Here is a 15,294-nt window from a genome sequence, read left to right as displayed (position 1 = left end):
ACTCATCATCAGAGAAATGCAAATCAAAACCACATCAAGATACCACCTAACCCCAATAAGAATGGCCAACATTAATAAAACAAAAAACAACAGATGCCAGTGAGGATGCAGAGAAAAAGGAAAGCTTCTACACTGCTGGTGGGAATGCAAGCTAGTGCAGCCTCTTTGGAAGACAGTGTGGTGGTATCTGAAATAACTAGATATTGACCTTCCATATGACCCAACAATTCTACTATTGGGAATATACCTGGAGGAACTCAAATCATTCTTCAAAAAAGATACCTGCACATGTATGTTTGTTGTAGCATTATTCACAATAGCAAAAACATGGAACCAACAATGTTGCCCACTGAAGCTGAACTGGATTAATAAATGTGTTACATATACACAATGGAGTAATATGCAGTCATAAAGAAGGACAAACATATGGACTTTGCAGCAACTTGGATGGATTTAGAGTCGATCATACTCAGTGATCTATCACAGAAACAAAGAACAGAATATCATATGTTCTCACTCATAAGCAGAGCTTGAACAATTATAATACTATAAGAAAGCGATTGGCAGTAGTGGAAAACTGTGGGGAGGGGGGACATTGGCAGTGAAGGATACTACTAGGGGAGGGAGGGTCATATCTCAACAACAAGGGTAACTGCATAATCAACGTTTGTATACCTAACCCTGAATTGTACCCCACATCTTTATAATAAGAAAAAAAAAATTTTTTAAATATGTTTTTAGCATTGTCCTGCATTCCTAGTAAATACTTATTAGGCCCTCAATAATATTTCAATTTTGGGGCCCTCAAAAAACATATTTTAATTTTGGTCAAATACAACCTAAGTTGCTTAAAATCCTCTTTAGCTCCTGAGGCATGACACCTCTCTCATGGATACTGCTTCAAACCAATTTGTTCCAAAGTCCCTTGCGCTGTTTAAAATGGAAGCACACCTAATATTCATTAGAAATTGGCAACCGCATTTGGGCTGTGTTCTTTAGCCACAAGGAAAAGGCAGAGTGACGGTAAGAGCATTGACTGATTGCTTGGCAAGGGAAACCAAGCCCTTAGGGTGTTCCAGACTCTCTTAGGCCTATAAACCTGTTTGAGAACCTGTTTCACAGAATTTAAAGCTTAGCTCAATTGAGGTCAGTATTATAGTAATGTCAATAATTCTACTGCTCTTGGCCTTCAAGCAGACCAGTACAATTCATCATTAACTTTATTTTCATGGAAAGGGAACTTTTGGGAAAAATAGCTCTAACTTAAGCAGTTTTATTTTGATTCTCTTTCCCTTAAGAAATAGTTCTGCCAATATTGCTCCTTTTGGATTTGGTGCTTTCTAAACCTTAACACCTTCCAGGGACTGAAATTATTGCCTAAAATCAGAATAGTTCTGAACATACAAAATTTGGTGCATCACTGGGGCAATAACTTGAAGTTTTCAGAAGAAGGACCAAAAGAGCCATTAGGTCTGAAAGTAATTTTTGGTAACTGGAACTTCATGAGCTTTCAAAATTACCTCTACCTTAGCTGCTTTTGGAGGGTATGATACTAAACTATACTGTCTAGTGGAATATTCTGGCAGAGTTTATTTCTTTCTTTTAGGAATCAAGAACTGAATGAATAAAACGAATATTTATTTCCCTCTTAAGAGAGAGCTTCATTTCTAGTGAACAGTACGGAGCACATGCCCAAAGTAGATTACCCACATCCTCTTCAGGTAAGGACTTCCCATCCCAGGGCTGGCATTGGGGTGATGATCAAAGGTGCTAATTGTTTAATTACCTTGATAGTTCTCTTTTATTTCTAGAAACCAAAGAAGAAGAAAATGGCTCAAAATAGTCATTTCTTGGATCAGATATTACAACTTGTTTATGGTAGGTAAGGCGTTTATCCACAACTAGGAAAACATCATTATTTTTCCCATGGAAAAGTAACTTGTGTGTTGAAAAGACTTTGCTCCTAATATGTGAATATGTGAATTTATTAATCTGGACATGACCTTGAACTTTAATGTTTCTTTGAATTAATATGCTGATATTAAACTTAACTGAAAATAGTAAGAAATAACTAACTGAAGCTACTCGCTTATTACACATCATTTTTAAGAGTTATCTTATCACATTGAGATCCCTGTGGGCAGAGTCTAAGTCTTATTTATTTTCGTATTTTTTGTACCCAGAACTATGCGTGCCATAGCACAAGCACTAAATAAATGCCTGCGATTCGGTGACTTGAATATAGTTATTTCCATGGCATGCAGAACGGTTGAAAACTAGTAATTTACTGACCAGTAGAGGGCAATAAAGTTGAAATTTTATTCATCTATTTAAAAAAAAAATTCATTGAGCTTAGTGTAAACTCACTTTCAAACTCAATTCTAGCCTGGAAATGCTTTCTCTAGAGTAGTCTCATTTAATGTCCTGGTTTCACTTTACTGCAGCTACACACCTCTTGTGCCACATCAGAACCCCATTTCCCCTGCCCCCAATGGAGTGTACAGGAGAGGTGTGCTAGAGATTGGTGTGTCTTGACACCACAGTTCTCTTTGGTTCATTACTAGTCTAATCAAGATCATTTGACGGTGGATAATTCTTAAAAATGAAAGATCATAATAAAAACACTGGGTAAGATGTGGAGTAGGATAGCAATTTTGGCTTTAAACTTCATAAGGAAGGAAATCACATATATAGTAAGACACAATTTCATTCAAAAGAATCAGCCCAAACCTATGTCCACATTTATGCATATAAATAAAATCAGAAGAAAATGGTTTTTAAGAAGAAAGTTATCAATAGATGGTGGAATAGCAAGGGATTTTTTTAATCTTACACATTATCACATTTTTCAGATGTTTATAGTTAATAGATATTTCTTATAGGAAAAAAAGAATATTTTTTAGCATCCCCCACTAGTTTTATAAGGATGCGGAAGACAGGAATGACTAATTGTCCTAAAACTAACGTTAGCAAGACCTGACTAGTCTTTGCCAATCTCCCCACAATAAGTTTGGGGAAAGAAGAAGACTATTCAGAAAGTCACAGGGTAGTCCACTGACTTTATTAACCCATGTGTTCCAGTGGACACGGGGCCACGTGTTGTCTCACATGTTCCTTAAACTATGTGGATATCTGGGAGCAAGCAAGCTACAGTAGTTTTAAGAAGGGGTTTTTCTTCCACAGTTCATCTTTTGATATTGCATTTTTCAATCTCTACAGAGTCCTAAATCTTCTCCCGTGTTATTTTTAGTCATCCTTGCAGGGGGAGAAAAAAGTCAATCAGGGCCTCTGGCATGTCAGCTTTTTATAAAGAGAATGCAAAGCAGAGCTCCCAGCAAGCCTCATAAAACATAGGATTTATGTGAGACTTTTCATCTAAATCCATTTAAAATGTTCCCTGCTAGGCAACTGAGAGTAGATGGGATTCATCATTTGAAAAGGCCTCACTTTAACGACAGGATACAGTGACTCAAATGTTGCTTCAGCTCTTCTTCTTTTTCATAGGACTCCAGTACACTACGCGCTTCATCATGGTGATAGCAGTAGATTTTATAAATATCTTCCAATGGGCCTTTAATTTGCAAGAATACTTCTCCTGATAAAGGTAAAACAAAGATAAAAATGACACCATTAGAGCAAGATGGCACTTCACATAGTTATTTTCAACAATGTCGACAAATGTCAAAAAGTTGGATGGGTCCTGCTTTATCCACAGGTGATTTGAAAGTTGAAAACATTGAGTGATTTTTTTTCTTTTCTTATTCCTTTCCTTTTTCTTCCCTCCCTCTCTCCCTTTCTTCTTTGTGCTCTCCTTTTTTCCCCCTCTTCTTTCCTTTCTTCCTTTTAAAAAAATAAAACAAAGGATGAAGAGTGTAACAGAGCTGGGCAGCAAAAGACAACTGGCTTTTTCAAAGGTGACTAGCACAAGATTGGTATGCAGGATCATGGTTAAGAACTACAGTTTAGAGTTGGTCTGCACGCACTTGAGTCAGGCTGTGTTAGACTGGCTTTGTGACTTTTGCAAGTTATTTAAAATCTCTGAACCTGTTTCCCCATTTATCAAATGCTGACAACAATAGATTCAATTTCATAGGGTCATTATAAAAGTTAAAAGAGGTGGTATGTGTAAAGTTCAGAGTATAATATATGTATATAGGAAATGTTCAAAATGGAGTAGCTTTTGTTAATTTACTAAAGGTACAGGAAGTAAAATTTCAGGTGCTAGGTAAGTTGTTTTTCAAGATTTATTCCACTAATATTTCCAGAGTCTCTCTGAAAGGCAAGAAATGTAGTTTAGAGAAATAAAATATTTTCTCATATGTGATAATAAAAAGAATAAGCTATTATTCCTTTTAAAAATCAATTGGATAATACTGTGAACTAAGGCTATGACTGCATCTTCATAAAGCTGGGCTAATTGTGTCCACACATTTAATGAATTCTTTTTGTTGTTGTGATAAAATTGAGTCCATAAGTGGTAGCTCAAGTAGATGTTGGACAATACTTTGATTTAATCACCCATTCTACTACTTAAAAATGAATGGTAAGCATCCTATACCCAACTCAGAACTATATAAATCATTTGGGAGATACAGAAAAAATATGTGAGAGTCAGCTCTTAGAATTTTTCAATCTCAGTTGAAAATGGGAAATTGATTATGATTTGGAGGCTGAATTAATTGGGATGGTTGCATTGATTGACAGTGATGCGGACCTATTAATGTGGACCTATTTTAGTAATCAGAGTTACTTTTCTTCCTATAGGAATAGAAGTGTCCTTAGTAATTTCAACATGTTTTGCACACATTAACTGCTTAACTCTCTACATACATAAAGATATAAGAGGCTGTTTGTTCATATTAATTGAGGATGAATAAATCTGAGTTTGAAACAAATACATGATTTGTCAGAAGGTGAGAAAGCCAGGATTAGAGGTCATATTCTCAGTTTTTTCCTTGGATTTCAGTCCTCCCCTGCTCCTCCCCACACATGTACATCAGAGTTTTTCTGGACACTGTATGAGTTGACACAATTGGAAAGAACATTAAACTCAGAATCAGAAAACATTTAGTTTGCGTGGTGACCTTGAGGATGGCTTTAAAAATATTTTTGAGCCTTAGTTCCCTTATTTTATTCGTAAAATAAAAGTGATAGTATCTATAGTAGCTATTGAGATTAATTTAAGCATTACGTGGGATGATGGATAAAATTGCCTTTTAATGACTATTTGCTCAATAGCTGTCATTTGTCTTTTAGGGTGGCTTTACTACCTTTAGAATTAAAACACTAGTACTTTTAAAGTATCCCATTCTTTTCTAATTTGTATCCCATTCTTTTCTAATTTATATCCGGCTAATAAAAGACTTACTTATCTCTTCTATTATTTGGAATTTTCCTGTGAATATAGACTGTGAGGTAATGTATATGAGTGTATGTGTTTTAAGATGTTTGTTTATTTTAATAGTGCTTTTTTGAACCTGTAAGGAAACTCAATCACTGTGAATAACTTTGGAGCTGAAGGGGTGAGGGATTCTTGTTTTGTTTCTGAGGTTTTGCAGAACTCATTTTTCTACTAGCGTAGGTCTTGTAGATTTTCTCTTAAAGACAGCAACACAAATAGTAAGAGCTTTTGAGTAGTTAAGAAGAAGAGAAAATCAATTAGGACGTAATTGAATTTAAAATTGGTAATAAGGTAAAGGGAGACTCCCAGTATCAGAGCCAGGTAGCAAATGGGAGTGGGAGCTTTGACTAGAGGGGGGAATTAAAGCCCAGAAGTGGGTGTGGTGAAGGGTTAGATGGAGGCTCAGCAGAAAGTCAAGAACAGTGGATCTGAATACACGCAGTCCAACACAAGATGAAGTTGTAAACATGTATGTTCACTGCAAAGAAGTAAAAAGTAGAGACCAAACAAAGAAAGAAGTAGACAACTTCACCAATCTAATAATCAAATCAGAAAGTAAAAAAACAAAGGACTACAACACTTATTTCACACACTGAAACCACTAATTGCAAATTCTCATTTTCGTTAGCAGAAGTGGTCTAATTTGAAAGAATTTATAACTCCCCTTAACAGCAGAATCTTTTTTTTTTTTTACTGTTATCCAAGTAAAATTCTGTTGAGGCTCTAATAATAATTATTAAAGTTAAAAGATATTTAAGGACTCTAATCGAAAGCCATTTATTCACTCAAAGGCCAAATATAACACAGACAGGCAGAATATTTGATTCCCTTCTCAGCCCTACCAATATATTCTGCTTCATAATAGTGCAGATGAAGTGATGTGTCTTCCAGCAAAAAGTGATTCGGTTTCCATGGTAACATAACTCTTAGCTGCTTTTCTTTTCTGGTGAAGGACAACTGCTCTATCTAATGTATGAGGGTTGCAGGGGGTGATTAGGAGCAGAGAAGGGACTGAACCAAGACCAGTGAAGGTAATTTCTTCTGTGGCTACCTGTCATAAAGGCATTAGAATCCTATAAAATAAATAAAACTACGGTGTTCTTTTTAAAAATTCTGCAATTTTTAAATTTCTTCATTGGCTTCCCCAGAAAGCAATTGCCATGCAGAAGAGAAAAAAATGCACCGCTTTAAATTTCTGTAGTTATCCTCTTTAAAAACAATTCGCTAAAATATTGATTTTATGTCCTGGTATCATTACTCTTATGTTGCAAATTGCTCCCTTTACTGATGTAAATATACGCACACTCCTCTTCTTGATCCAACTCATCCTTATTTTCAGTACCTTATGTCCATCCCCAAGATAACATCATATTAAATCAGGTAGGCTCTGTGTTATTCTGACCTCACTCCAAGATGAATTTCCCCTGCAGGTATGTAAACCAGGGTAAAGTCAATGATATTCAAGGAATCTTCTTGTCTTAGGCTTTATTTAGGAAAGTGGAATAAAAGAGAATGAAGAACTTATATTCTTTAGTTCATCCTTATTTGAAAACAATTTACTGAGTATTATGCACCAACTACTTTGTTAGGTACTGCAGATACAAAGAACCAACACTTATCTCAAGGAACTTATATGGGCCAGCAAGGGAGAGAGAGAAAGATGAATTCCCATTTATCATAGTACGTGAAAAGTACAATAATAGAGCTATAAAGCACAGAGACACCTATTCTGCTCTTGGGGAGCTTTGAGCGATTCCCATAATAACCTGCTCTTGAAATAGGAACTCTGAGTGAGTACAAAAGTAAGGAGATTGATGCAGGGGCTGAGGTCTCCCAAGAAACGTGGTCTAGTATGGCTGGATGGGACTGTGTCTATGAGGAAGCTCCAGAAGGGATTGTAGAGGTATGCAGGGGACAGATCATGAAGGACCTCGTGCATCATTAACAAGTTGGAATTTCAGCCTGAAAGTGATGGAGAAACACTGATGGATTTTAGGTAGCAGATCAGGCTGTGTTTTAGAAAGACTACTTGGTAGTTATTCATATGAAAGATGGAATTTGGGGAAGGAGCTAGTGAGACTTGAGAAGAGAAACTAATTGAAAGTCTTCTATCATAATAAAAGAAATAGACAATGAGGGGTTAAAACAGGAAGCCATTGCAATTAAGACAGAGTAATCTAGAGTTGACTGCCTGAGCTCAAATCCCAGTTTTACCATTTACTCAATGTGTGACATTTGGGAAAGTGGCTTGACTTATCTGTTTCCAAATTTCCTCATCTCTAAAATGGGGTAATAATAATTGTAGAAATGTTTGAAAATTTAATAAATTAAAATATGTAATATGTTTTTATCAGTAGAACTTTCTTGTGCAAATGCTTGATAGATGTTAGCTATAATAACTAAAGAAAAAGCAAGAAGGGTGGGAAAAAAAGAATAAAAATGGACATTGAAACTGTGTGAGAGAGGAAAAGGATAATTCCATGCATATCCCAGAATTCTGGTTTTAGTGACCATGTGGTTAGACAATAATGACATATAAAGAGAAAGTTCAGGTGAGAAAGATGATGAGTTTAATTTTGTATGTACTGAGTTTGAGTTCCTTATTGTATATTTAAGTGGGATATATAAATCTGGGATTTAGGAAAACAATATTTTGGAGAGAGATGTAAGTTTGTAAAACTTGGATTGTAAAAGGCACCAATTTGATGTAGTCATGCAAGATAGTCCACAGAGAAGGAAAAAAAGAGCACACACGGACCAAATGCTGGTGAATGCTAACATTGAGGGGAGTCTAGAAGAAAATTTGTGTGCAGAGGAGTCTGAGCCACAGAGAAGGCAGGAAAACTAAAATCGGTGTCAGGAACTACAAATACAAAAAAGTGAGAAATACTACCAAGACTGAATAAGTTTGTGGGTGACAGAGTATGCTAATTGCCCCCTAGTAACCATTCTCTGCTTCTTCTAAAACTAGGAGTTTTGGCTGCCCCCAAATAAAAATGGCATTTCCCAGCCTCCCATGCAATTGGTGTGGCTGTGTAATTAAAGTCCACCAATGGGATAAAAGGGAAAATGCTCTGTGACAATACCTCAGAACTTTTGTTAAGAGGCAGTTAACTCAGCCTTTACATATACTTCATTCTTGCCTCTGTCTGCAGTGTAGAGCTTGGACACTAACTACTATGTCCATGAAGATAAGGGCCACCCCTTGGTGAGTGGAGCTGTGAACGTGGGCAGCACACATCCTAGAGGACTTTGTGGAGCAGAGCGGCCATAACAGCTCTTGAACGCACACCTTCAGACTTTCACAACATAGAGAAATCAATATCTGTCTTATTATACCAGTAATGTTTTGCTTTTGTTTTCTGTTTCTCCCAGCTGAACTTAATTCTAATCAACGCACTGTGTTTTGTTTTGATCTTCTTTGATAGGAAAAATAGTTTGGGAGAAATTTTGATGAGTTGAAGACCCCCTTTTTTCTACCCATTACATTTCATTCAAAAATTCTGTGAAAATATAATATGAACGGTTGCTTATTAAGGGTTTAAAGTGGGAAGTTACTTGTGTTACCAAGAGAAAATATGCAATAGGCTGAAATCTAAAAACCAACTAAGATGGTGTTCAAAAACATATCCATTAAAATCTTAAGCATAAATGATGACTTGAGTATATCCCAAAAAGTATTTTGTGTGTGTTTCTAAGTAAAACTTGTCAATACAGAGTATTTAAAGTACAGAGAAGGGAGTGGGATGGCTTTGAGGACAGAGGGAAGATATGGCCCACTCTCTGGAAACAAGGTCTGAGATCTGGGTGCAACACAAGCCTCTGGCTGTCATTTCTGAGTGACACACTCAGCTGAGTGAAAGCATGTGATGTGTCATCCCCAATGCAAGAGCTTCACTGGAAGCTTTCACCCAGGACTTCAAGGGGGTACACCGCAGTCTGCTTAACCTTCTTGGATGGGAGCCCAGTTGCTGTGACTAAAAAAGGCAGTACATTAGCCAGTCAAAAATGCTAGATCATCCATATACTTTTCTCTTTTTTTCCCTAGCCTCATTCTGTTTTACAAGGGACTCAGATCATCAATACACTTTTCTCTTTTCTTCCCTAGACTCATTCTGTTCTTCAGGGGAGATTAAGGTGAGGAAGGGAAGTTGGGAGAAGTTAAAAGTGGAAATGCTGCTTAAGAAGTCATACCCCTTTGCCTTTAAGTTTTATTTAGCTCCTGCCTATTCTAGGGAGAAAACTGACTGCTGAGAATACCCCCAGGGACCCAGGTTAGGGTTATGACATAACCCAGGTTAGGGTTATGACATTCAAACCAAATACAGGTGACAGGTGACATGCAGCCGTGGGATTAAAACAAGCATATCCCTTAAGTATAAATTTTATTAAGATTCTCAAAGAAAAAAACACATTGTTTTCATAGACGAGTAGATTGGAAAACTGACATAAATGCTTAAGCTAAAATAAAACTTAGTTATTTTGTCCCTGTGGCTGTAGCTTCCACTCCACATTTCCTGGGGCTCATATTTCTCTTCTGATATCAGAAATATTTTAGTAAAAATTTTTCAGAAGTATTATAGTAAGATAAGTTCAGAAGAGTGTCCATCAGATTTGACAAGTCTGAGGTCCCTGGTGATGTGGTGACAGCATTTTCAGAGGAGTGGGTTTAGGAGGGAATGAATGGTGAAGATGCAGGACCAATGAAGAAGGCTGGACCCTGAAGAGAAAAACAGAGAGGAGCAGACTCAGGGCTGGGGTCCTGTTCATGACCATTGCTGTGTCCAGTCTCAAGAAGGATGTCATATTGTGGTAAGACTCTCAAAGAAGGGGCCATTCTGCAACTGAGGTGACACTCACTCAGCATCTCTGACCATGCGAGGTGGCCTGGCAGTTGGGCAGGACAAACTGGAGAGCATTAGCAGGCCGTGGAGATGGACAGAGAGGAGAAAGCTCTGTCCTGTATTTGGAAGAGCTAGGGTCCCCTTCTGACTGTGTCCAGAGCTACTAACATAAATTGGGGCAAATCAGACTTTCACTGCTTTTGTCTCAACAATGAAATAGATATTCTTTAAATATTAGTCCAGCTTTAACACTCAAGAATACAGCTGTGTATTGTAATGATAGCTCATGGTCTCTTCTTGAACCTTGTTGACTTCCTGGAGACTTTAACTCCAGGTGGAAATTTAAAAAAAAACAACAAAAAACAATTGCCATATTGAGGTAATATTGGCTCTCTGAGAAAGTTAAGGTTTTTGCTGGTTGGATTAGGAAAAGGGACAATAACTTTTGATATAGTTTGAATTGCTGGTCCCTTCACATCTCATGTTGAAATGTGATTCCCAATTTTGGAGGTGGAGCCTAGTGGGAGGTGTTTGGGTCATGAGAGTAGACCTCTCACAAATGGTTTGGTGCCGTTATGAGTAAGCTCATAAATGCTAGCCAGAAATACTAGATCATCAGTACACTTTTCTCCTTTCTTTCCTGGTCTCATTCTTTTCTAAAGGGGAGATTAAGGTGAGGAAGGGAAGTTAGGAGAAGTTGAAAGAGTAAATGCTGCTTAAAGAAGTCACATCCCTTTGCCTTTAGTTATTTAGCTCCTGCCTATTTGGGGGAGAAAACTGACTGCGAGGATAACCCCAGGGACTCTGGTTAGGGTTATGACAATCAAGCCAAATACAGTGGCAGGTGACATGCAGTCATGAGATTAAAACAAGCAGTTCCCTTAAGTATAAATTTTATTAAGATATTTGAAGGAAAAAACACACATTGTTTTCATGGAAGAATAGACTGGAAAACTGACATAAATGCTTAAGCCAAAATGAGATTTTAAAGTTATTTTGTGCCTGTGGCTGTGACTTCCGGTTATTACTCTGCATTTCATTTTCTCAGTTCCCACTAGAGCTGGTTGTTTGAAAGAGCCTGGCACTTCCCTTCTTCCTCTCACTCATACTCTTCTTGTGTGACACGTGTGACTTCCTCTCTGCCTTCTGCCATGATTGTATGCTTACTGGGGCTCTACCAGAAACCCAGCACATGATGGTGCCATGCAGCACTGTGAGCCAAACAAACCCCTTTTCTTTATGAATTATGCAGCCTCAGGTACCTCTTTATAGCAACACAAACCAGACTAATACAACCTTTGTTTGAACTCAAGGTTGATAACACTGAGGAAGACCCCATTCTTAGAGCAATTCGTGATTCTCCACTTATCTCACTTTAGTAAATAACTCTTTTTAGAATGCTTGCCTCTGCTACAGCTCTATACTACCCAACAGCCTCTGAAATGACACTGACAAAAACCACAGGCAGACTCAGTAAAAAACAACAGTGTCCACTGGGTTTCCTTTGTGTTCTAGCCCTTGCACTGCACACTTACTTTTATCTCTATATTTCATTCATTCAGTAAACACTTAGTGAGGATGCTGTTCTGGGTGCTGGTGATACAACAGTCACAAGACAGAAAAAAATTCCTCTACTCATGGAGCTTACATTTTGGAGATGGTATGCCCTCTCTCTTGTATCCTTCTTCCATGGATGTGTTGCTTTAAATTATGAACAAAAAAATACAGCATCTGTTTTGTTTGTCCATTCTTTCTTCTTCCAAAAGAAGAAATTTGAGAATTTGGAGTGAAAACACACCCAGTTAAAAATACTGACTTTCCCCAAATCTCCATATTTAAATGGCCAAGAGTGTGTTCAAAGGTATGTTTGTGTGTGAAATGAAATGAAATAATGTATGTGCAAAGTGAACTGTGAAGGGGCTACATTTCCCCCAAAATGAAAAAAACCTCATGAGGAGGTCGTTCTGCTCTTATTCCCTGCAGGAAGTGATGCCTGGAAGTGGAATAACCATCTTGAGGCCATGATATCAGAAGCCACATGCTGAGGATTGTGAAGGAAAAAACTTCAAGGAGCCAGCAAACAGTTGCACTAGTCCTGGACTATGAGTCATGGATTTCTAGTTATGTGAGCAAAATAAGCCACTTTTTGGTTAAGCCCTTTTGGTCAGACCAATGCATTCCTTACTGACTCAGGTGACTTGATCACAGTCACCTAGCTAGTAGTGACCTAGCTGGAATTAAGCTGTGTCTCACACCAAAGACCATGCTGTTTCTGGGCTATTGCGCACCTTCAAGGCTTCCTCCTCTCTCCACATACTTCTCACTTTAGCTCTTGGAGGCCAGGGAAGAGTTCAGAAACTCACAAGACCCTTATACTCCTAGGACTTAGAACTTTATTTCTAGGCACATTCTGTATAATATTTGACTTTTCACAGGCCCATTCAAATCTGACTTCACCTTTCCAATGCTGCTCTCTGCAGAGCTAAGCCACTGACTTCCACTATAGCAGGTTCCATCAGCACAACATGCCGGAACTCACCATTCTCAGAGAACAGAATTGTGGAACTTTTTACTAGCCATCTTTGTTTTACTTTTACTACAAAAAATAAGTTGTAGCATCCCTGGTACCCATATACACCCCACTCAGGAGACTGGAAGTTCAATCCCCACATTGCAGCCTGGAGTCTGCATCCTGCTGATTTTTCCCTCTCTGTATGGATTTGTGTATCTTTGACTCTGAAATCCCATTTTTCTCCCATCATAGTCTCTGAAGCTAACACCTTTCTTGTTACTTACTCCTATCACTTGAAACAAAACGCCTTTATCTTTCAGCTACTTCATCTGGGTCTCCCTCAGGCTTCCACCCACTGATCTCACACATTTTTCATACAGTATGCAGTTTTTGGACCCTCCCAACCTGCTTCACTTGGCCAGAATTAAGGAGGTCAGCCTATCTACGTTCTGAGTAACACACACACACACACACACACACACACACACACACACACACACACACACAAATGTACACACACACAATGATAATACTGAAACACTCCTTCAGGTGAGCTTCGTTGTCGTATATCTCACACAGCATTATGACATGAATTGTCAATGACTAATGCTCTCTCACAAAAATCACTGCTAAAGACACAGAGTACTGCTTCAGGGACCTACATGAGACATTGCTTCAGGGAAACAAAGTAATGCCACAGAACAACAGCTCATCACCTGCTCTACCTTCAAAGAACAGAAAACTCTAAATTGTCTTTCTTTCCAAGGATAAAGTTACCCTTAGGAAAAAGCATATGAGAAATTACAATTTCTTTATCAAAAACTTCTTTCAGTCTGGTTCTCAGCACAATGTGCATGAGGTAAGCACGAGAAGTAAATTCAAGCATCTACATGACTTAATATTGTTTGAATGCTTTGAAGCAGTACAACATGCAAACACATATAAGAGGACAATTGCCATTTTGGTTATTTATTGCTAGGTGACAGATCACGCCAAATGATAACCATGTTGATTTTTTCTCACAATTTTGTGGGTTGACTGGGCTCAGTAATGTGGCTCAATGGTTCCATTGATGCCCCCTGAAGCTGAGTCATTCATTAAAGGGATTATCTGGGCTGTAATGCCCAAGATGGCTTATTCACAAATCTGGTGCCTTGGCAGGGACAGCAGGAAGGTTAACTTCAGGTAGGATGCTGGGGAAGCTAGACCACATTCTCACTCTACATAGGCTGAGGTCTGCCTATGTGATTATTTCCAGTAAGGTAACTGGATTTCTTAAATGGTAGACTCCCAAAATAAAAAAAGTAGAAATAGGTTTTCTTAAGACTTAGGCCCAGTTATTGACCCAGTGTCATTTCCACTGCATTGTATTACTTAGTGAGTCAGAGGGCCAATCCAGAGTCAATATTGTACTAGACTACATTGCATGGTGAACTAAGAAGCATAGTCCATTGAGGACCATCTTTGGAGACGAGTTACCACAATTGCTCTTCATTCTGCCAAATGTAGAAATAGCACTTAATATGGTGACTCTTTCTTCAGAGAAAAAATATATCACCATATTAGATATGTGAATCATCAAGATGCTTAGATGTTGGGAGCATCTAGAAACCACACATCCAGCAAATCTGACTTGTTGAAAAATATTATCAGGACCTCTGAAAAAATATTCAAATTTGTATTAAATTGTTACATTCAGAAGAAATCAAGTTTTGTAAATAGGTGGGTAGATCTAATAGTCTTAGGACAATAATTTATAACATCGTAAATTGAATATTAAGAAAGGGGACTGGATTATCCTTCTTTGTACATAATTTTATTTTATCTTATTTAAAGCCATATGGGGTAGGTATTATTGTCTTCAATTTCCAGATGAAAAACGGAAGTTCAACGAGGTTTTGTAATTGCCTAAATTCACACATCTAGCAATAGGATGAGCCAGGATATAATCTAAGTCAATCTGATATTAAAACCTGTGTGGGCTGAGTTTGGGGGCACAGCCTGTAATTCCAGCACTTTGGGAGGCCAAGGTGAGTGGATTGCCTGAGTCCATGGGTTCAAGACCAGTCCAGGCAACTTGATGAGACATTGTCTATAAAATAAATTAAAAATTAGCTGGGCATGGTAGTGTGCACCTGTAGTTCTGGCTACTTTAAAGGCTGAGGCGAAAGGATTGCCAGAGGCTAGCAGATCGATGCTGGAGTGGCTGTGAGTGTGCCACTACACTCCAACCTGGGCGACAGAGTGAGACTCAGTTCAAAAACAATAAAAACCTGCGTGTTCTTAAATTCTACAATATTCTCTAAGAAGAAACAAAAACCACTTCTCACACTTTCATCTCCAAATATTGAAAACTCATATCTGCCCACACTGCTTAAGTCAAGATTTTAAAATCCACTCTCTAAGTTGGCATGAGAGTCCAGACAATTTCCTTAGAGTTCTCAGATCTTCAAGCATACATCTCTATGTTTAAACTTGAACCTCATCCAAACCCCAAAGTTATCACTGAGTAAAATTATCTTCCTGGTTTATTTAGC

General features: G+C 38.0%; 1 protein-coding gene across 1 annotated transcript in view; it reads right to left on the bottom strand.

Moving 5' to 3' along the window:
• The window catches only part of ARHGEF38 (Rho guanine nucleotide exchange factor 38), a 135,516-nt gene that overhangs the window by 54,455 nt on the left and 65,767 nt on the right, over window positions 1-15,294 (bottom strand). Inside the window, exon 4 of the mRNA XM_008051478.1 lies at window positions 3,448-3,595. Within this exon, the coding sequence (XP_008049669.1) occupies window positions 3,448-3,595 (148 nt within the window). The remainder of the gene's footprint in view (window positions 1-3,447; window positions 3,596-15,294) is intronic.

Source organism: Carlito syrichta, unplaced genomic scaffold (assembly GCF_000164805.1).
Source record: "Carlito syrichta isolate Samal-C Ts95f unplaced genomic scaffold, Tarsius_syrichta-2.0.1 Scaffold176108, whole genome shotgun sequence".
Taxonomy (NCBI): Eukaryota; Metazoa; Chordata; class Mammalia; order Primates; family Tarsiidae; genus Carlito; species Carlito syrichta.
The sequence above is the reverse complement of the archived record's forward strand: the minus strand, read 5'-3'. Positions and strand labels throughout refer to the sequence as shown.